General features: G+C 38.9%; 1 protein-coding gene across 3 annotated transcripts in view; it reads right to left on the reverse strand.

Moving 5' to 3' along the window:
• Nucleotides 1-23,199, reverse strand: part of SPIRE1 (spire type actin nucleation factor 1) — a 132,174-nt gene that overhangs the window by 13,952 nt on the left and 95,023 nt on the right. For 2 of the 3 annotated variants that reach the window (XR_010371510.1, XM_064443031.1), the window contains exons 7-12: nucleotides 17,530-17,616; nucleotides 16,990-17,119; nucleotides 13,353-13,394; nucleotides 6,422-6,585; nucleotides 1,446-1,536; nucleotides 417-559 (exon numbers count right to left, since the gene is read on the reverse strand). Coding sequence is in view for 2 of the 3 variants with exons in the window: in XM_064443031.1 (XP_064299101.1) it covers nucleotides 417-559; nucleotides 1,446-1,536; nucleotides 6,422-6,585; nucleotides 13,353-13,394; nucleotides 16,990-17,119; nucleotides 17,530-17,616 (657 nt within the window). In the remaining variant the exon portion in view is untranslated. The remainder of the gene's footprint in view (nucleotides 1-416; nucleotides 560-1,445; nucleotides 1,537-6,421; nucleotides 6,586-13,352; nucleotides 13,395-16,989; nucleotides 17,120-17,529; nucleotides 17,617-23,199) is intronic. The other variant, XM_064443032.1, reaches the window with a different exon arrangement.

Here is a 23,199-nt window from a genome sequence, read left to right on the forward strand (position 1 = left end):
AACCATTCTATTCATTCAGCTATTAACTAAATACTTCCAACAACTAAAAAATTCCCCCAAATCCCAAAATGGATCCACTGCTTTGGAATTGTCTCTATTCAAATGGAAAATCAGTAAGGTGAAGTTCATCTGTTTTGGTAACATTCTGAAATACAATCAAGGCACGTGGCTTTACTCAAGAGTCCTAATCAAAGTGCAAATGTTTCCTGAGGCACCTGTACCTGGGATTTTGGATAAATACGCTAGAGAGAGAAAGTTCAAATCTTGATTTCAAAACGTCTTTAGTAGCCAAGGGCTGTTTCTGAATTGAGGAGTTTTCTTTGAGTCAAGTTCTAATCACACTGAAGCCAAGTTTTAATTTTCATTATACTCTTAGCATGCCTCTTTTTCTCTCTCCTACCACCCACTCCACTTACAAGTGATCTGGAGCTCTGTTTTGAAGGTGGTAGGAACTGTCTCACGTTGGTTGGTGTTTCCTTTTCAATGGAGTGTCGTCTCTGAGGTGGCTGCCGTCTCTCAGGCTGTGGTGTAGATGATATGGGCAGGAATTTTGGAGGCACTAAAGAGTCAACCAGTATAAAATAAAATTAGTTCTTGTAAGACAGACTGCTGGATAACATTGCTCAGTACTTAAACCAGCCACTGATTTGCTAGAATTCCCCACTGTTGGTGGCTGAAGGTACACATCCATACTCAGAGCATCTTCAAGACAGGTATCTTATTCATCACATTTTCCAGACTGAGAAAGTAGGAATATTCATAAAACTAGCAAATATAGGCATGCTACTGTCCAGTTACCATTGTATATAAATTCGGTGTTTCAGGGTACTGGCTCGTTCTACTTATTTCACCATTGTGCATAGAAAACACACACACAGGTTACTGATTTCATTACAAAACCTTTCCAGTGAAACTGAAACACTTTGAAGCAGATGAAAAATATTGTTACACAGTAAAGCTTACAATAACTGTGCCTGCAAAAAAAGAACCGATCCTCCTCTCTTCCCAGTAAACACTTATGAGAAGTACTGGTGATTGCTTTGCTATGTGTCTTTTGAACAAGTACATTCACTGCCACAGTGACAGAGATGCAGGAAGCATTTAAATAGGTCTTAGGTTAGAATGTGTTTCTGCAATAGGCAATAAAGCCTTTTACAAGTTGAGAACCGCTAAACTACCCCCCCTTCACTTCTGACCTCTACAGTTCCACATCAAATTCAAGTATGAAACCACCTTCTGTTTCACAAAAATACCCAAATATAGGGTAGGCTAATGCCTCCCAGTCGTTTGACCTATTCAGCAGGTTCTAGGGCTCAGCTTTAGAGATTTACTGCACTAACAACACTCAGCTTCAGCTTTCTATAAAAATTTCAGGCAAAGTTCATAGAACAGAAGACAACAGAAGTGTGTAAAAGCAGCCACTGGGCTCTCTTGTCAAAACTCACTCTTTCTGCTGCTGGTGCCTTCTTGAGAGGGGTCTTCCACTTGTGACGGGGAGATGCTGCTGCTACTTGCCGATTTGTGCACTGATTCTTCCTGTGCAGCAACAGGAAAAGAAAGAGAATTCCTTAAGGGCTGTTTTTTCTTCTCCTACTGCTTCTTAGCACACAGAAGGCACAAGCTATCAAAGGTATTTTGCACCATTCAAACACTCAAAGCCCTAGAAGTCCTGAGAAAAACATTGACTCTACACAGCACTGAGTAAATGGAATTTTCAGTGCTCAATTTATTTAAAAACTGGAATAAATGGTACATGGTTGAAATTCAGTGTATTTAACTATTGCATGAAAGAACAAGATCAGAAGAGAGGTGCATGAATCCATTGTAACCTGTTAATTTTCTTTATTGTATTCAAGGACTTCTAAGGATTTGCAGCGACAGCAGATATTTTAACTCAACTTTATATCTCACACTAGCAAGGAATCAGCACTTGGATTTCTCTGGTCTCCAAAGGAATGAGAGCCACTCATACAAGTGACTCAGGTACAGAGAAATTAATCTGATCTCCACTGCACTGTTCTCTAATCTTGGTGCATTTCTCCTTTCTTCTGTATTTAAAAGAAATCTCATTCGTTATCTAAGCGTGTTTAATCATAACAGCCAAGAGCAATTCCTGCAAGATGAATGAAAGTGAAACAGGCTTTGACTAACATCTTTCAGCTATCTAAAGCATTATGCCACTCAAGTTTGCTTTCACCCAAAATCTCGTCTTCAGCCATCAAATACCAGCAAGATACAGATCATCACAAGAGCCTCCCAAAGGAAGAGTTGAAGGACTGAGCGTGAATGCTCTTTAGCTCTAATGTGAATGCTTTTAACCAAAGGAGACTTAACATCATTTAAGTTGTCAAGATTTACAGATCAAACAAGTGACCTGCTCTAAAATCCAGCAAGTGGCTGAGCTTCTCTCTCACAGATTTCCTTAGTTACGTGAATCGCAAGCAGGAAAACCTCCACTGGCTGAAAGATTGACTTCTTTGGTAATAGCAAGTCAGAAAAGAAAAGCTGGCAGGACCACCTCAATGAGCACCATGCCTCACAGGACAGAGGCCTCTACAAATTCCCATGAGGTGATCTGTACTTTATGCTTAGCCGAAGGGTACGCATTGTATGTGAGGACAGCGTGACCTATGCTGTTCCCATGTATATGCCACAACACAGTATTCTGCAAAGGGACTCAAACCAGCTCAGGTCCCAAAACAATATATTCACTTTAACATATCAAGGGTGACCCCGCAGAACAGTTGTGACGGGAAGCTTGTAGGGAAGTTTAAGCAGCACATTTAGCTACATCAGCTGTTTTACTTCCAGAAACCAGCACAGTTTATCTACAGAGATACCTTAGACAGCTTTGCATATCACTGCTTCATGCCACCTGGTTGCCTTAAAAGACCACTGGAGAACCTTTGAGACAACTGGATGCACTGTTCTTTAGAAGGGGTGCAACAGAGTTCACAAGTCTAGAGTTAAACATTTAAATTTTGTGATGGAGAATAACCCCTGTACAAAGGGACCTACTAAACTTTTCATTTTGTAGAAGTCAGATTCTTCTGAGTAGAAAACTACTTTCCCATTGCCACAGAAGCTAACAAGCTAAGACAAAGAACTAAGTAAGCTGTCAATTAAAAAAATCCATAACCATGGTGCTGTGCTGCTCATTTTTATGAATGAGGAGCAGCCAGGGCTTCAAAGAGGGCTTTCTGAGGAGCAGGCGGGGAGTAGTTGTCTCTGGAGCACAATCTGAGCAATCTTTGCTTCAGAGAAGTCTCCTGTTCTGTGGGACCCTACCTAGTCCTCACCAAAAATTGTAAGTGCTTCAGTTTTCAGCATCTTGTGCTGCAGAGTTTTACAAAAGACTGAATTGTGATTCAAGTAACAGTCTACGCACTGAGTTTGTTTACATGCTTTTCTGGGGTTTTTTGTTCTCCTTTTTCTTCCATTTTCCTGTGTCTGAAACACTGGCAACAGAGAAGAGAGACAAAACAAGGTGGACAACTGAAAATATCAAAAGCCTATATATATTTTAACATAAATTGTAAAATAGGGATTACAAAAATGTTTCACATGTCCACCTAATTTTGCTAATTACCACCTTCAGTGGAAAAAAACAGCTATTAAATGTTCTTCATTCCACTTCTGAACTCGAGATGGACATGATGTCTCAGTCACATGTTGCAAAACTAGGCAGAACACAGATGTCTCCGTCTTGCTCCCATTTTTGTGAAAGATTTCTAGTGAATTCATTAGTAATGGATGAACACTGGCTAATCTAGTGGCCTAGGACTCTCAAAGAAAACAGAGTGAAAGAAATGGACAAAAAGCAAAATCACAGGCACTGAAAACGCTATTACTGACGTATGATTTCTCAAACATGGAAGGCTTTTTTGAGAATGAAATCTTGTGTAGGAAATACTAATGAACCATCGTATGAATTTCATCATGTCAGTACAGTAACTGTCAACTATTGTGGTAGACTATCTGACATTTTACATTTGAGGTTGGATCAACCCAACATCTGGGACTGCGCACTCCTCTGCAGAGCACTAAACAATTAGAATTTTACATGTACTGAGAAAGCTGCAGCTTTAAAGGCATCACCTTTTAAAGCATCACATCTGAATACATTACTGACATGATTTTTTTCCAGATAGCTGTAGCTTCATTAGGAAGATACCATTTTTACATCTGTATCAAAAATCACTATTAGCCATGTAAAGCAAAATGGCACTTCCTGCTCCCCCTCTGAAACTGTGATTCTAGTAGTGATGCAAAAAAAAGCAAGGACAGACAGCAGGAACGGTTTGTACAATATTCACCCTGGCCAGCAAATGGGCATAGGGCTGTATCAGACCTTCCCTTTCACCTCCGGCTGGCAACACCGATTGTTAGGGCGTAGTCTGCATCACAACACAGCTGAGAGAAGAACAAAGGGGATGCAGGGGGAAGAAAATGTGTCTGCATCATAGCTCATTTGGAGGTCCAGAGCTCAGCAGCATAGATATTTGCAGCCTGTAATTTAGGGCATAACATAGTCATAATTTAACTCCCAGTGAGTAACTCTAGGTTAAGCCCAATTCAAATTGCAGGCAAAGAGGTGGCAGGGTCATTTATAGGCAATCAGGACAACACATACGCTCTTCTGTGTGTTACATTCCAAGTAAACGTCAGGAAATAAATAAGACATTTTGACAGAGGGATCTTCACTTTCTTTAAATGTTCTATGTCCCACCCCCTTCGTCAGCTGGAAAATTTCACAGAATCCCAGGTTGGAAGGGACCTCCGGGATTGTCTAGTCCAACCTTTCTAGGAAGAGCACAGTCTAGACAAGATGGCCCAGCACCCCGTCCAGCCAAATCTTAAAAGTGTCCAATGTTTCACCTGAACTCCCTTCAGTTTGTTTATTTACACTACTTCAGCACTGTTCCTGAGTCCCAACCAGTATTCTGCTGAGCATCTTAATCATCTTAACTGATTCACCAGCTACTTCTGTTGACTCAAACCAGTACAGCATCTGTTCTGTGACAGCTCGATGTGGCTGATTTATTTTCAATTTATCTTTTGCTGTATGTTCCAGAGCTTATTCTATACAGCTTTGCTTGCCTATACAGTATTCCCCAATCAACGGTCACTGTCAGACATCTTATCTTTCCCCTCCTACAAGAATCACTTCATGCTTCCCTTTACAGAATTTTCTTTTACTGACTTCTGCTCATTTTTCCCTGTGAAATATCATGCTGCATTAGCTTCAGGATGCACAGAGCTACAATCTGGGAAGCTGTAAGTTCAAGATCCAACGCTCATTAACAGGTCTTAATACTCCTGCATCCTACCCAGCTTCATTCATATTAACAAAACCTCATATAGGCTCTGTTGTAATTTTAAAGACTGCTAAGAGATTTCAGAATGCAAAGATCTTCTGCTTTCAGAATATATGCACCAAATTATGCACCCACACAAGTCACCCACAGGATAACCCCTGATACAAAGACAGACAACCTTTCACAGATCAAGAAAGTATGCAGAGATAAATTTCTCCCCACATATATTTCACCCCAGCCTTCTATCTTTCAGCTTAGATGCCTTTGTAAGTGCCCTGTCAGGAAACCCCTCCTTCCCCATTTACTAGAGAGAAAGAGAGTCAGGGAAGACTGCCTTCCCCAGACTAAAATTAGCCTCTGTGAATAAACCCCGCCTGCATGTGCTTTCCAGACAGCTTAACTTTCATAAAGGTCCAAACTCAACTAATAACACTACTGGTCCAGAAGACAAAGCACATTCTTGAGGATGTAATGTTGGCACTTCTTGAGGATCACCTATAATGCAGCTTTTAAGCTAGAGAGTTTTTCTCCTTTGTATGCCTTTTAAATTTTTACCTCTCCATTTGTAAGAGGATGAATTCAAAGCTATTTCTCCATCTAAGTGTTATTTGCTTGTCTCTGTGAAATATTTGTTGGGTGTTACTTCCCAAGCCTCTGTAGCAAACCAACGCACTGACATTTGCACCAAACTGCAACCCTTCTGGCACAGCTGATGCTCTTTATTTAACAGCTGGTACAGTGAGGCTGGCCTCACATCTGAGTCCTTTAGTGACAGCTCCTGCCCAGGTGCCAGAAGGGTGTAACACATTTGCCTGCATTCCCAAAAGCATAACTGCTACATATACACTGTGGACAGATACTGGGCATTTAGAAAAATAAGTAAATCCTAGTTAAGGCCATAATTAGCATTTAACCTTTTAAAAGAATATTCTCATTTTTGAGGTCTGATCTAATATTTTTGAAGTTCTGTGGGCTGACAAAGCAGTCATGGAAAATTCAGATGATAATCTGCAAAGTCACTTCTCAGCTAATCAGTTCAGCAAATTAAGGAATAAGACTCAATTCTGACAAATCAAGAAGAAAGTTGTGTCCTCATTTTTTACCTCTGAATCTGAGCTGTCAAGTTCAGCCAACGTGGGAGCCTTAAGGAGTCTCTTGCGTTGTACTGTCACTTGTGTGGCCCCATCCTGCTCTCCTTGTGGTGCCAGGCCACCATTCACTACAGAGGCATCCGCTAATTTTCTTCCAGCCTCTGGTGTAGATACATCTAGCAAAAGAAGCAGAACAATTGATGTTTGGACCTAATTTTTATGGTGCCTTCTCAAATCTTACTGTCAAGGCAATACACAGAAAAAGAAAAAAAATATTGTGATAGTTATATGTGTGCAATTATCTTACTTTAGCAATACATTGCGTAGAGAACTACAGGCAATGGCTTGCGGTACAGAAGCAATACGAAAGAAATGAAAGCAGTGGAAAAAGCAGCAGTGCACAATGCTAAAAACCAATCTCAGACCAACACCAATCAACTTAAAAAAAAAAAAATCCTCTGTCAAACCCGAAAACATTCTTCCTTCAACTTATAGTCTGTCATTAACTATATAACAAGTATCAGAAGAATGCACAACCATATCTGTACAAGAGGGTTTCCAGCGAATCTGAAGACAACGCCACACCAAAATTAGGCGGTTTAGCATGGAGTAAACCGCATTTTTCCTGTGAGGACAGAATTATACTTTATTCTGCAGTATACAGAACAGGAATGAAAATTACTTAAATAACTAGCATTCGTCAAAAATATGCACAATTCTTAGGCTTGCATGGTCATTTGTACTAAAAATATGTCTGTGATGTCAAATCTTCATGAAACAGCAGAAACATGAGGCTCCAGCTCTATTTTCATCTCCATGAGTTTTACAAGGATGTAACTCCACTGACTAAATTACTCGGGATTTCTGCCAGTGTGCAATGAAGATGCACCTCAGATAATGTAAGCATCGGGTCTGCTGTGCTTAGCCTAGCTTAGCTTAAACATTAAGATAATAACCTAGGTGTTGATATTTTAGGAGAGCTTAGAGTTTGGTCTGATAAATCAGTTTTATCCCTGTGAAAGTACAAAGTGCAGTATTCCAATCTGAAGAAAATTATGTCAGAGGGAGAAGGAAAAGAAGCTTTTATTCTCCCATTTGCATGTATGCCTAGGCATCTGGTCTTTCTACAAATGTGTTTTCCTACCCATGTAATTATAGGACTCCTTCCCCGGTCTTGTAATAACAAAGTACCTCCAGGTATTTTAAGGCTAGTGTAATGACAAGTTATTATTCCCATTTTTTATACACGGTGAAAACAGGCACAGAAGGTCAAATGACTATACTTTAGGTTACCAGGAGGACGATGACAGAGAAATTGTATCACCCAGATATTGCCAGTGCCAACAACGTAAGCTCTCGCATATCATTTGGAATTACTTACATAGTTGCCCTGGTATAAACAGACACGGTCACTGCTGCTAAAATACAATCTGCACTGACAAAAGCTGTTCTTGCACTAGGTAAGTTAAAACTACAGAATCTAGATAAAGCCTCAGTTGCAGTTGTAGGTCTGTTTTACAATATTCTCACCAGAATGGCTACTGAACAGGAATAAGAGGAGGATTAAGTTAAATCAATATGTATTTTAAAGAATTAAGGAGTTATAAAGGACAGGAGATATATTACAGCTCTCCTCTAAATCATACCTTCAACTGGGAGTATAAGAAAAGGCAATTATTTAGACTATTAAACCCATGGTGACATTCCAAGTGTATGAATCTGTGTACTACAGTGTTATTACTGTCTTCAGGTCCTCCCTACAAAGAGCTGCAATCAAAGACTTAGACTCTCTAACCCTTAGTTCCTATCTTCAAAGGCTTTGCTAATGGGTGTCCTGACTAGCACTATGGCTTATAGGTCATGGGTTTTTTTTCCTCCTAGATTTCTGTGAGTACAGCATGGGCGTCCTCCACATCAAATGCATTCCTGCTCTAACAGCCACCCAACACAATCCCAGAAAGCGACAGCAGGAAAACAAAACCCGAACTGCCTCACCTCCCTGCTGCCAACACCACTTCTTGAGACCTCATAATTAGCTGGCATGCAGTTGATTGAAGCAGCTCGGGGTTTCCAAAATAAGCAAGAAAAAACCCTTTGATTTGTCTTTTGATTGCACAGGGCGGTTCCTGAACAGACTGTCCAATGAAGCAGCCCCAGCACCACCAACACAACAGCCAAAGGTGGTGTCCCTTCTCCCAAAAACTTCCTGGGTGCCAACTCCCCTGCCTGATGGTAGGGAGGGTGCAGAATGGCCTGTAAGTACTGTTGGAATCACTGGGAGAATAAATGATTGGAAGGCCAACAGTAGAGCCCTCCTTCCAAAAAAATAAAACGTGATAGATCTGGAGAAAGGAAAGAAGAGGGAACATCCACCAGTCATCCCTTAGCACTATGGGAGGTGATGGAATGGATACCCAGGGTACAGCACAAATTGTTTTCTGTTGGTTTGTTTTTTCTTTCTGTTGTTGGTTTTGGTTTGGTTTGGTTTTTTTTTTGTGTGGGTTTTTTTTTGTTGTTGTTTATTTGTTTTTTGTTTGTTTTATTTTCTAAGAATTGAGGTCCAACTTCTTTAATCCCCCAAAACAGAAATTTCTGATCCATTGTGGAGGTAATTTGTGTAGCCAATCACCATCTACAAATCCTAAACCAGTTGTTACTTAAATTCACACATGTATGAGTTGTTCATATGTATTGTTGAGTTGTTCATATGTTGGTTTATTCAAGTTTTAGGCTAATTGAGAAGACAATCCAACATAATATTTGTTTTGAAGGGCTCTTCAGTAGGAAATGTCATTTATCATCATTCTTTCTTCTAAAGAAAAAAACCAGGTAGTGTTTTTATAACTTGCAAGCACTAAATAATAAAACATGAAAACAACAAAAAAAGTAAAATTAGACAACCATGCAATTTATAAAATCCATTTTGTCAGTACTGCTCAAGTTCAATTCATCACTCCTGCACTTACAGTTCTGGATATATATGAGTAAGTGGATTATTGTAATTTAAGGAAAGAATCATGAAATTTTACAGTTTCAGGAAACAGATTTCAACAAAAATAACTTGCTCCAAAATTAAAACCAGAATTTGTTAGCAGATAGAGACCAAAAAATTATTACTTTGCTTAAACTATTTTAGTGATTTACTCAGGCAACAGGAAAATTATGATGTGGCAAATAATTGTACATTATCATTAAAAAGATAAAATTAATCAGGATAAACAAGTCAGAAAAAACCAGACTAAGCTTATAAAAATGAATATGACAGAAAAAATTAATGGACAATTCTTTGAAACAGAAACCTAATTTTTTTTTAATGGACAGTAGTTTCACAATCTCTAGCTTCATCGAACATCTAAATGTTCTGAAGATTATTCAAATGATATTTAAAAAAAGGCTTGCATGAGTAACAGCCTGGGGTTAAGATTTTATTAGAGAGTCAGACACACTGTGACAGTGTCATTTCTCCATGTTTTCAGGCAGCAAGTACAATGAACAGTACCTGCAAATTGGATGAATATGTTTGGTTTCTTTTGAGTTTCTCCTAAGCTATCATTACAACAGGCAAATGAAAGAAGACAAGGTCTTGATTTGATTACTTGATCTTTGCATTGGCCTTCCCTGACTAGCCTTAAGAAGGGGGAGACAAAAAAACCCACCCTAGGATAATATGAAATGCGCCTTTATTTACATGTAAGATTATGTCTCTTACAAAACAAGGAATTAAGCAGACCACAGATTACATGCAAACCACAGCAGTCATGTAACCATATGCTGTCTGCCTCCTAACCAGCTCTCTTTGGCAAATAATGACAACAGAAACATGAATTTTGTTCTATACAGCAAACGTACTCCTCAACCCTATCATTTTTACACTTACTTTAAAACAAGGTGAAAATGGATTTGCAGAATTAATACAGGTTTACCTTTTGCTAGTTACAATGATTATAATATACTGGGAAAGACTGTATAATGAATAATGGTAACAGAGATATGCTATTCCTTTCAATGGATTTAGATGTTAAAGTCCAACCTAAGAACTGATAAATCAGTTTACCAAACTGCCAGTCTTTTGCTGGTGTTTGCGTTGCATTTAGTATTGTGTTATCTAAATTAAGAGATCACCAGGACCTGGTGGAGTTCCTTCCTCACACTGGTCTGAGGCACATATCGTGCAAAGCCAACAGTGATACACATCACCCCACAGGGTTGGGAACAACAGGAACAATCCCTGTGAAGTTTGGGTTTAAACATTTCAACTTCCTTTTTCTTCTCCCCCTGTTGTCCCCCACCACCCCAATGTACAAACTGTTTCTGAAGTAACAACTTCAAAGCTGCCATTCATACAGCTTTTGAGGTAAAAACTTGAGTGTTAGGAGTGGGGGTGACTGGTCTTTTTGAGCTGCATTCTACGAGGTGCATAGAAGTGAAGCTGCTTTTAAGCTATTTTTCTATTAGAGGAAGTGGTCAATGACTGCCCTGGTCCCTAATCAATATCTGAGTACCTCTCAGCTTACTCTCATTACACATGGCTACCACTTGCTCCTCGTGTTCTACTTGCATTAAACAGCAGGGTACAAGAAGGTCCTAGGCAACCCCCCTCTCCTCTTCAGGATGACAACAGCAGGGAGATGCATGGAGCTGGGCAGCCCGATATACCAACTACACTGTCTCAGTGCCAGCAAAAGTTTTCTCAGAATTGGTCTGCATCACCACAGTCACAGACAAGCAGAATAAAAGCCTGCACCTGTCCTTTAGCACTTAGTAGGAAACATGTCTGGTTTTCAGCTGGTCTGTGTTTTTTTCATGACATCAAGCAGAGAGCAATGAAAGCAGTGAAAAAGCAAGTATGTGGAAACAGCGATCACAAAATGAAAACACAGTATACCTTCCCCGCCTCCAAAATAATGAAAAAAGTAAAAGCACACAAAGCAACAACATTCAAGACTATCCCTTATCTGCTTACTATCAACATCCCAACCCATCTAATTCATTTGTACTGCTCAGCTGGTGTCTCACATCTACCTAACTCGAATCTTTTAATCATCCTGAATTTACTTCTAAAGACAATTTGTCAGATCACTCAGTCACGCCATATCATACTACTTGCTGAAAACAACATGACTTGAAAAAAACAAAAGCAATCACATTTGGAAGACGGATAAAGAAAACAGGAAGAGTTCTTCGGTGGTCAGTCAAAAAGGGAAAATCCAAGTACAGTATAGATTGCTATGAAGCTACCTCTTCATTATAAAACCATTATGGTAATGAATTAAGGGATTATGAAGGGAACTTTTACAAAATACTGTTTGGATTTAAACAATGAGGATGTCTCAGGATTCTTAGAAATAAAAAGCAAAAGAAGAAGCAGACAGACACATGTAGAAGGACAGACCTGAACATTTCCCTTTTGTTGGTCATTGGCACGTTCAGTTTTATAGCCTTAAAACTGAAGGGACTTTTGGCATATCTGAAAGCAGCAACAGTTTCTGAAAACTGAAGTTTGCCTGTTTATGCTCTTATCTGACTCCCTATGGACCCTCCATGTTTCAGTGGAGTAAAACATGATACCGAGTACATACATAATTTGAATCCCACCAGACAGCTGTAGTAGCTGTACAATATGCCATGAGTGTAAGATTTCACAAAAGGGCTTGAGCTGGATTAACAGCGTGCCACTGCCTCTGACGGGGAGAGCCTGTTCCTTCTTCCCATCCACCCATGCTCATCATCTGCTCAACCAGCTCTCTGATCATCTGATCAGATAGTAAGCAGGTTTAAAGCACTAAAAGAGCAGAAAACCAACCTGGTAAAAAAAATAAAATTATTTGTTCCTGGGTTACATGAGTTTAACCAGCTCATCTTGTAAATAAATGAGCAGGACTGGCACAGAAAAGGAGCAGGAATCACATGCTTGGAGGGGAGCCTGGGGAGGAAAGGGAGCAGTGAGAGCTCCTCCTTGCCCCTTGACAGTGGCAAGGGGCAACTGACAGTGGCAATTTGGAGACTGTTTTTCTTGGAAGTCATCTAAGGGAAATCAGGTAAGAGCTAGCATAAGAGCTCTCCTCAGTGGACAAACCTTTGAGGCTGCTACAGAATATTTCCAACCTCAATGATGGAGTCTTTGGGCCTGAGCATCCTGGAAAGTTAGTGCACAATGAGGAAGGAATGAATTTATTTTCTGGCTAGTAGGCAAAAACTCCCTCTGACATTGCTGTCTCTGAAGCAGAACATGTTCATACAGTCACCGTATGTCCTAACTAATGGCGCATCAAGAGGAATCTTTAAATTTGCTATTAGATAGCTGATGAGGGATCAGCTATTGAATCCTCTGTATTAGCTGTTATCAGCAAACCATAGCAATTTATTTTGCTAACAGTAAAGAAGGGAGGTTTAGCCTCTTCTGAGTAAACGTCTTTGATTTCACAACTCGTGAAGCATTTACTGTAAAGACACTCAGTAGAACTGACAGTTCCTTTCTAAAGTCATATTCATAGGTGTATTTCATTAAATCTAGAAAGGCAGACAAGATCAAAACTAGTTTTTGGATCTTCGTAGGAAATTAAGTACTGCAAAAGATGGTCTAGGCAAAAAGTGAGTGTAAAGACATAAAGGTCATATTAATAAATAAGTAAATCAGACTTGAGGGTGACACTGTATTCTGCAATCCTTTTTAGAGTTTGGAATAGCTCTGGGCCACCTTATTTTGGTTATTTATTTAAACAGAATTCAGGTGAAATACAGTTGTTTCCTATACCTAGGCATTCGTTTGTGGAAAGGGAAATGTAGGTATTAATAAGTATTTTATCTTAATTTTGATTTTCACTGACCATATATCTTGGAAGAATCCCTTCAAGTTTCTTTCTTAAATGCGAATTCAACAAACAGATGGAACAAATTTCACAATAAGCACAATAACCACGTCAGGTGTCGTTGCACCTTTTACCTGACAAGTCAAAACTGTAAGACATGCTAAGTGGCCGCATTGCTGTAAAAAAGAAACAAAAACAACAAAAAGAAAACAATTCAGCTATTAGAAAAGCAGAGGGGTAATGAAAGCAAAAGATTAAATCCACTTGAGACATTTTGGATTCTGTTGCCCTAATCCAAAATGTGTCAGACATACTATTGCTTTACTGTAGTAATGCTCAAAGTCTGAAAACTACAGTAGCATAAATAGGACTTTCAAACAGAGCAATTACAAATATATTTGTATAGTTGTGGAATGAGATTTTTGGAATTCAATAAATCAAATATCAAAATAAGAGGCAAGTATCTTAAAAATTGAGTATTTCCAATTAAAATGAATGAGAGAAAGGGGAGAAGGAAATGAGAGAGAGGGGAGAGGAAGAGAGAGAAAGAGCTGAAAAAAATTAAAAGTACAAAGCCACATTTCACACAAGTTTCAGTGACCTGAAATAAAGATATTTCAAAATTTTTTAAAGCATAATCTCCAATGATTATAATTAAACTAATAAAGAGAGACACTCAAGCTAAGCTTGAGCAGCAGTTTCTTTGAAGAAGATGGGAAAAAAGGCCAAACAGAGTGTGATTTGTGCTGATTCTTGTTCTTTTTAAAACCCTTAGGACTTAGCCTTTAAAATGTAGCCATAATATTATCCTCTTCTTTCTGGGCTTCTACCCATTTTATTCCTAGATAAGAAAGTAGTCAGATGCTCTTTATCTCTGGAAAGACCTACCTATATTTCCAATTAAACAGTGTAATTCAAGGAGTAGACACTCAAAGTATTTCTCAACTGAAAACAAAATTTCCATGCACAAATCCAAATAAGCAGGCCAAGCCCAGTGACAAGAATGTACAAGAACACATCAAAACTGACATCAGCTTATATGCCTTACTTGACAGGTGATAAACATGCAAGTTGGTATGAAAGGGCCTGTCAGCCACACATACCACTCGATTAAAAGATGTTGAAAAAAGGTTGTGCTGGGACAAGTTTTGCTCATGAGAATAAATCTACATGGTGAACACAGTAGGTGGCTGAACTCAAGAGCCAAATAAGAGAGTCAGGATATTTTTCCTGTAGTTCATTAACTAGACAACATCAGCCACAGATAACAGCTACAGAAATAGTATCTAGATCCCTGTCCAAACTTAGCATAAAGGGAAATACATTTTAAAGCATAAGGGTGTTTATCATCTAATGCTGAGTCCCAACTGAAGGTTGATAAAACACAGACATGAAACAAAGTTTTCTCCAAGCTCCATTAGTTCAACTTGCTTGAGTCACAACTCCATGCTTTTAATTAAAAGGACATGTACCTCAAGGCTGTGTTTGTCTCGATAGCTTATTCTGATGATTTTATGAGGTCATTTGAAAGCTCTCTCCAATTCCTCTATTCCAACCTCTCCCTTTGTGAGAACAGCTACCAAGATTAAATTACCATTTCCAAAGAAATTTTAGACTGACTGAGAGCGGCCAGCCACAGGCTGGCTTTTCTCAGTGGCAGCTCAGGGTAGAGATGATCTTACCTGTCTGTATGTATTGTACAGAGCAGAGGGACAAAGCCTTTGGCTGCTGGGAAACACATGCCACAGGTACCCCCATATCACAGAGGAGAAACTGCAAGAGTACAGCCCCCCTGACCCCAATAGTCAAGTGTAGTTGTGCTCTTGACTGCTATAAGCTGAGCAACAAGGAATAACTCTGAGACATGTGCAATGTACCTTATACTCCCAAATATTTCACTCTAACACTCCTTTTTTTTTTTCTTTTTAATAGCAACAAATATTTCTGTCCAGATGGTGCAAATGTTCCACATGGTGTTTCTACTTAGATTTTTAATCCTTAAACCTCATTACTTTACATGTTGTTACACTAAACTACGTTCAGTAGTCACCTAAACTATATGGCAGATCTATTTGTACCATACTGGATGTCACTAGCATTACTCCATTCCCAATTCTGCACAAACACATTTCATTCTAAAAGGAACTTTGGATATAACAATCACTTCAATGTGAGAAAGAACAAAACCTCATATTTCAACATAAGAAAAAATTATCTTCAAGGCCTTTGCTCTTTTTTTCTTCATGCCATCAGCAAATAAATACTTGGGAAATAAAACTTGCATGCATCCCCTTTTACACCTCCAGTAATATGGCATGTAATCCAAACAGTTCACTGGACTGGAGGGGTTATTACCACAGTTCCAAAACTCAAAACTTTAATTATTTAACTAAAAATGAAGAATTGGCATAAGGCAAGTATCCCTCCTTGGAGGCCATGTGCTGAAATCAGCCCATGAATTCCTAACCAGTAATACTCCAAATTTTAATACTGCTTTTGGAAACTGTTTGCTAAATGGGTTTGATGTAATTTTTATCAGTCAGAAATTTTAAATATCCGTCAGATGAAATTTGCTGCCCCTGAGAGGATATGATAGTTCCCAGGTGGGGAATATCCAAAATACTGAAACGGAATGCTTGAGAGAAAAGTAAGGAGTTGTTCCACATTTTTACAAGCTTCCTACATTTGGAAAAATGTCCTATTAGAAACATTGATACAACAAGCATAAACTGAATCCAAACTAGAAACTGGAAGGCCCAAAGAAATAATATTCAAAACATCATGCTTTTAAAAACGCACCCAAGCATTCAAACAACTCCACTGAGCACTTCAAAAACAATGCAACAAAGCAAGACTTATGAAATTGTTTTTTTTGCTGGAGACAATAGGCTGTCACAACCCACTTGAATCTGGACCAGTGCCTTTAAGCACATGTGGCAAGCACAAATATTTTGCAAAAAGCAGCAAAAAGGAGTACATATGTGGATTATTTCATGCTTTTTAGCCATAAGATGCCAGTTTTGCTCTTCAAAACTCCAGCTAGCTCAGTTTTTGTGATACAGATAAATACTGTGCTCTTAAAGAAATATAAGTGACAATGTAAGACTATAATTGTTATGCTTTTGCCATTAGAATCATTGAACTAATGCAAATTGGTGATTGTTGGAAGGCACAGTATTTGTATCATTTCATAGTGGGTTGTTGAATGTACACTGCAGAAATTAAATGCTTTGCAGTGCAAGTCTGAATTATTTGCCCACTGAAAATATATACAAACACATGTTCCATAAGTTAGAAAATGAAGCAAAGATTTAGATTCAAAAGAGAAGCAGTAGATTAAGCAAACAAAATAAAACAGACTGTAAATTAAAATAAGGAAATTGATGATTCTAACAACAGGAAACAAAGAGAATAAAATTAATTAAAAACAGACAGGTGAAGAATGCTGGGTAGAAGCAGTACCCATTCTGTTCTGAGAAAACCTAACGTTAACTGTCATGTGCAACAAGCAATATAATGCCATTAAATTTATCTAATACTTTCATTAAAAACTTGAAGGGAATCAAGCTGGACCATACAGTATCTTATTTTAAATATAACTTAGCACAAAGACTGCATAGCCCTTGCAAAACCCGTAGGTTCTTTCTTTTTCTGAAGGGATGAGAATAATTTTATCTTCCATGACATCTGCACGGACATCGCCAATATTGCTGCTTCTCACGTGGGAAGTTTTCTGTGGGTGCTGCAGGTGAAAACTAGCAATGTGCTTACCCAGCCTGCTACGCCTTATCTCATCAGGTGAGACTGGACGTAACTTCCTCTCTGCCTTGATTTCCTCCAGAATCCTTTCATGAAGGCTGCGTGGCCGTGGTGGGGTTGGTTTCAGTTTTCTTGCCGAGGCCTTGGGATATAAAGATAATCATATTTACATAAAACAGTGCTTCCTCAAAAGTAGATTTCACACTTTTTTTAAAAAAAAAAACCAACCAAACAAAAAAAACCCCCAGAATGTTGTGATAGAATTTTACATGCACTCAATTGTAAAGCTCACATAAATTGGAAAGAGGATTGTATTTTTCCCCAATTCATTATGATTTCACAGAGAGATACAAAGCTTCTGGTAACAACAGTTATTAATTGGAAGGCGCAAGATACTAGACACTGTTCTTTAAGAGACCACATTCTACATAGAGAAGACAATGTGTTTGAAAGCCCATGTGAGAAAACGTAATATTTAACATACTCCCTGGACACAAACATGCTTTAAAAAGCTACATTTTTGTTAGGAATGAAGCCCACTGGATTACATACAGGATTTAATGGAGGTCGCGATCGGATAAAATCCAGGATTATTTCATGGGCGCTCTTTTTTAATCGAGGTGGAATGTCACCATTGACCTGGAAAGAAGAAAGTAAAATATATATTTCCGTGTTTTGCATTCATATTCATGCAGATGATGAGATCAGTTGAAAATTCAAAACAACCCTGACACAGCTTGCAGTGTTCTGACACCTGCACCAGATGTAAAACGCCACCAGTCCTGAGCAGAGCAACGATCCGTATGCAAAGCACAGGCAAGCAAAAATGTAGGTAACAGCTTTGCAGCTAGCTGCAGAATAACCACAACTGCAGCAGCTCTAATCAGCAATACTCAGGATTTTGAAATCATGAAATCAAATGTCAAGGCTGCAACCGTGTCTATGGGAGAGTGCAGATGCAGACTGTATCTTGCCTGGAGGAAAAGTTGCCAACACCATTTTTAAGAACAACTATTTGAACCATGTCTCACTGGCAACAATTACACAGTCTCTAATACTCTGTTCTTAGCCTCTGAGAAAACATGGATGCTCTTTAAGGCCCCAGCTTTCTTCGTCTCCTTACCAACTCCCAAGCACTGATGTGAAAGCAGAGCTAGAGCTGGCATAATCACCAATGATTTGCTTGTAGCAATGGATGAAAAATATGCTCCCCTTGGCTTTTTGCCTTTACCACCTGCCTCTGCTGCTCTGGCCATGAAGAGGTGCCCATGTGTGTAAATCCCGGCAGAAGCAGAGGAAAGCCCATAGCGTTTCATAGCTACCTCTTCACCTGTACTTCAAAGATTACGCAAGTGTAAAATAAAGTCTGTTAATATGTCTAGAAAGTAAATCACTATAATGCCTTGGCATGCCATTGGAAGTAGAGGAAGTGCATTTCATCTCTGTGAATGATATATTTCTGTAGGAGAGGGGCTGGGTAAGGGTTGCTTGCTTGTTTGGCTGGTTTTCTCCAGAAACACAGACATTTCTTTCTCTGATACCTCATTTAGACATTAGGCCATATACAAGACATCACAGGAAAGAGTCAGCAGTTCACTACATGTACAGGATATAAAAGAAGACAATGGAAGTTTTCCTATCATATGAAGAATTTATAAACTGTAAGCTGGGAATAAGTGTAGGGATTGCTTCAAAAATTCACGTCAGGTTCAGTCCTCATACATCACAGTGCCCAAGCACACTGTCAGGGATGAGAAAGCATCCTACGCCACACATCCTCCTGGTACCTTCTATTACTACACAGTAGCTGGCTATCAGCTCTGTCCTCCAATTTGACAGAAATTCCCAAGACGCTATACTTCTTAGATGAAGTGTCCCAAATTTCAGCAAATTTTTTTTTCTTTTTTTTTTTTTTAATTTTTCTTTTTAAGGGTCACTTGGCTCATTTTTTCTTTGGAAGACTCTCGTCGAATAAGCTCTGTAGCCAGAAAAATATAGGGAAAGACAAAGCTCTGGTTTGTCAAATTACATGCACTTTTGCTAACCAGAAAGAACGCTGCAGTCAGAAAAATGGGTTTAAATGCCCATAAGGTCATGTGAATATGATCTCTAATTGAACTGCAGTAATGCCACGCAGCTTCCATATAAGCTCTGCTCACCTCAGACATGCCCTGTTTCCAGGCTGAGGCAGAGCAACCACTTCCAAGGGAACAGTCATCCCTTCCCTGATAAGGAAGCAGATGCAGAGTCCCTTCTGGGGACTCTTTCTGGAAGCATCCTACCCCAGACATGGTCCAAATTCTATTTGTTCCCCCACCCACCTCCTTCGCTTCTTTAGGGTGAATTTCGTATAGCTTGGCAGAGAATACCAAGCTGCTAAACTCTGCAACATGCATCACCTTCCTAAAAATAGTGCAGAAAAATTAAAATTGAAAAGATTTATATTAAATCGTGATTTGACATTTTATGATGAGAGGAATATTACTTTAAGCGGTGTGATTGATTTCTTCTGTTTAAAGACTGAGCAATTTTTTTGAGGCCAGCAGGCTTTGCAGGTTTATTAATGAAATTAGAAGTCTATCTTCCCCGGGTTACTGTTCATCAGATGTCAAAGTTGATAGCTGAAGTTGAGCATTATTACCATCAGAACAGCCATTTTGTAAACTGATAATCTCTGTTTCAAGCCTTGGGGAACAACCCTCTGCATGACAATAGGAAATAAATAATACATGGTTCTGAGCCTTTCACCTCAGGGCACTCTACGCCCTGACTTAATGCCACCAGGGTATAATTAGCATCAGTATTTCCATTTGATTGGAAAAGGAGAAATGTAAGATTTGCTTAAGTGATTTTCCACAGGATATGGGGGAGCTGGTGGCAAAGCAAGTGGATGTCTCACAGCCAAGTCAAGAGCAGCAGCGCTGGTGGCAGAACCTACCTTCACATACTTGTCACCCAAACAAGATACTGACAGGAAGGACACTGAAGGGAAGCTTTTATCCTCTCTGTCCATACTGGATCTATTTCTTTACTGACACTAACTCTCTCTATAACAAGCAATTTCACATGCATCTTCTCCTTTTAATTAATAAAAATTCATGGCTCTGATTAAAGTCTAAATCAGAGGTACACTGCATAGATGCAGCCATGATACGTACAGGGGAAAACAAAACAAAACAAAAAAAAACAAACCCCAACAAAATTATCTTTGTTTTTCACATACCAGATTGGCCTCAATGCAAACTAGTATTTAAATCAATACCTCAAAACACTGTAAAACTATCCTAAGTTTTCGTGCATGTAAAACGGCTTTTGTATAGCAGCATGCATTAAAACTGGCAGTGTGGGGAAAGCATAACCAACGATTATAAAAATCAACCGGAAGTTTAGAGATCTAAGTAACTAAAGCACAGAAAAATTACCATGTAATCATCTACTCACTCACAACTCTCTGCCATCACATTTTAATACATAAATATGGATTTGCAGTTAAAAAAAAACCCTGCAAATGGTACTTAGTAACCTTTGGCTGAAACCTGAGCTTTAAAAATGGTGATCTGAAACAAGGAGTACATTGCACAAAAACTACATCACTTATCATTGACATTCAGTTATCTCAGACATTTATTAAGTAGGAGAGTGCTACCTCTGAATAACAGGTAACATGAAGCTGATACTGTTTTGTACTATCTAGAAACTCACATTCAGAAAGAAATTGCATGGACACAGACAGACGGGGGGGAACGCTACATTATTTCCAGAACAGCTTATGATAAAGTTCTGTTGTGAATTAAAGTATTATCAGTAGAGATATATTTGCCACCTTTCATTATGCAGTCAGTATAATACTTCTGTGAACATAGTTGTTACACAATGTGTATTTGATGCCGCACAGCAAGCTCAAGCAGCAGCGTCCAGGAATGAACAGCTTTGCTACTTCACATTGTAAGCCACTGCGTTCCCACTGTTGTTCCTGCACATCTATTACACATACAAGTTTATGATACCACATGACAACCATAGTACTTACACGGAGACACTCCTTCTTTGAATACCCCTGAAGCACAATTAGGAACTGCAAATCTCACTGCTCCACCTAGGCTGACTCCTGAACTTCTGCAGCAACATGTGGCGAAGGGAGGAAATGAAAAAGGATTGTTCCCTGCTTAAAGCAGCCGAATACCACTCAGTAAAACTAAATCAGGCCTGTGCATAAGAGAACAACAGACTGTACAATGCTCAGATGGACAAACTTGTCAAAGTCTTTTCCTCACATTCTCTATGTCCAGCTTGAAACATCTGAAATCTCACTTATGAAAATACTGTCTGTGCACAGCTGTTATTGCAATTAATAAGTCCTGTAAGATCCTAAACACTGTAAAGAAATAAATATTTTTTTGTTAAAAATACCCAAACATCCATGCCACAGGACTCTCAGATTAGACATTCAAATTACTGGGTATTTTTTATAATAAGCAATTATTATTCCCTAAATTCCCCTTTTGCAGCATGGCCCAACTAACACCACTGCAAGACAGGTATTTGGGAAGAGTTCAAATATGAATACAAGAGCACCATTACCTATGAAGAATTTAACTGTTATGTAATATAATGCTGAGTTTGGGTACTCCATAAAAGGTACCTCTCAGCCATGCACTGAGTAAGTAACATAAGAGTTATCAGCTACCGTTCAATAAGCACTGCTCAAGAAACATAGTGAATGGTGCACATTTTCAAGGTGGGGAGGAGAACTAACTGGGAATCAATGTGGAATTAAAAGCTGTAGCTTAACACATACACATAATAGAGAAAAAATAAGCCTATAACAGTAATTTAATTCTTAAATTTCCCCATTTCCAAGTGTTGATTCTACTACTGTTCACATTTTGTAACTTCTTTGGGAGTGCTGCATAGGAGAAAAAAGCTATTAAATCTCTCCAGGTAGATATGCAAAGATTACAGAATGCCAGGATGAAAGTTACTTTGTTCCCACAACAACCATAGAAACAGGGACTCCTGCATCGGAGGGATAGAGAGATGACAAATTCATATGTACTGAAATAGAAATGCCAAGGTCACTTGAACTAATGAAATTTACAAAATGTCCAGAATGTGACATTTTACATCTTCAAAACATTTTTAATATTTCCACTATGACAAAAGACAGGTGAGAGCAGACAGCTCCAGTTATTGGCATCTGTTAACTCCACACCTGATAGCCTGAAACTGCAAAATAGTTCCTAAGTAACTAATGCACCTAATTCTACTCAGAGCACTGAGCAGTCAGGGACAGATCAAGCTACTCTTTTAAACATAGCATTATAGTAACAAAAAGAAGAGTAAATACTTCATGTTGCATCTCATTTACTTAAAAAATTTACTTAATCTCTTGTTATCATTAAGTAGCATATGCATTTTCACAAGTTACCAAGTCTAAAAATACTACCTATAAATTTAAAGCAAAAATGGCTTTTAATAAAAATTTTGCCAACCATCCATTTCGACTGATAGAAAGAAACATAATCCACCTTTCCCAGGCTGCCTTAAAATTCAGATTTAGGATTCTTGACCTTTTCTCCTTGATGGTTTTCTCTGATGGGAATACATACAATCAGCTTTGACCGATGACGGTCACCTAGAAGATGCTGTATTTATGTGATCTAACTAAACTTGTAATTCTATGTGAATCCTTCAGGCTCCACAGATTTCATGACAGTCTGCACTCTTATTATTGAGCGTGCTTTGCACATTTTTCAAGCAGACCCTGCAGCAGAATTCAAGTTACTGAATTTAAGGTTTCTAATAAGAAAAGAGTTATTTTTCTAATAAAATGTAATTAGCAGTTGTCAGATTAAGGCAGCAATTGCATCACAGCCAGCACTACAGGTACTGTACCTGCAGCTGATGGTAATCCCAATTCATGTTTATGCCCAGAGGTCACTTTGGACAATCTACCAAGTAGACAAGACAGCAGGACAGAAATAGATGCTTGCAGGGATTTTGTATACAGAGAGTCTGGATGAGCAGAGGAGCAGCTGTGCCTGCAAGATCTACTATATAATGAAGAAAATCTCTTCTGAAGAGGCAGGAGCTTGCTCAGCAGAAGATGAATTAAAGGCTAGTCTGACAAAAGCAAAATTAGGTGACCCAGGGGTTCCCATTCAAACAAAACTAGTGTTCTGATTGCATACAGTAATCAAGGTCCTGAGGGGACTGCTCTTC

The sequence above is a fragment of the Phalacrocorax carbo genome, chromosome 2 (genome assembly GCF_963921805.1).
Source record: "Phalacrocorax carbo chromosome 2, bPhaCar2.1, whole genome shotgun sequence".
Lineage (NCBI taxonomy): Eukaryota > Metazoa > Chordata > Aves > Suliformes > Phalacrocoracidae > Phalacrocorax > Phalacrocorax carbo.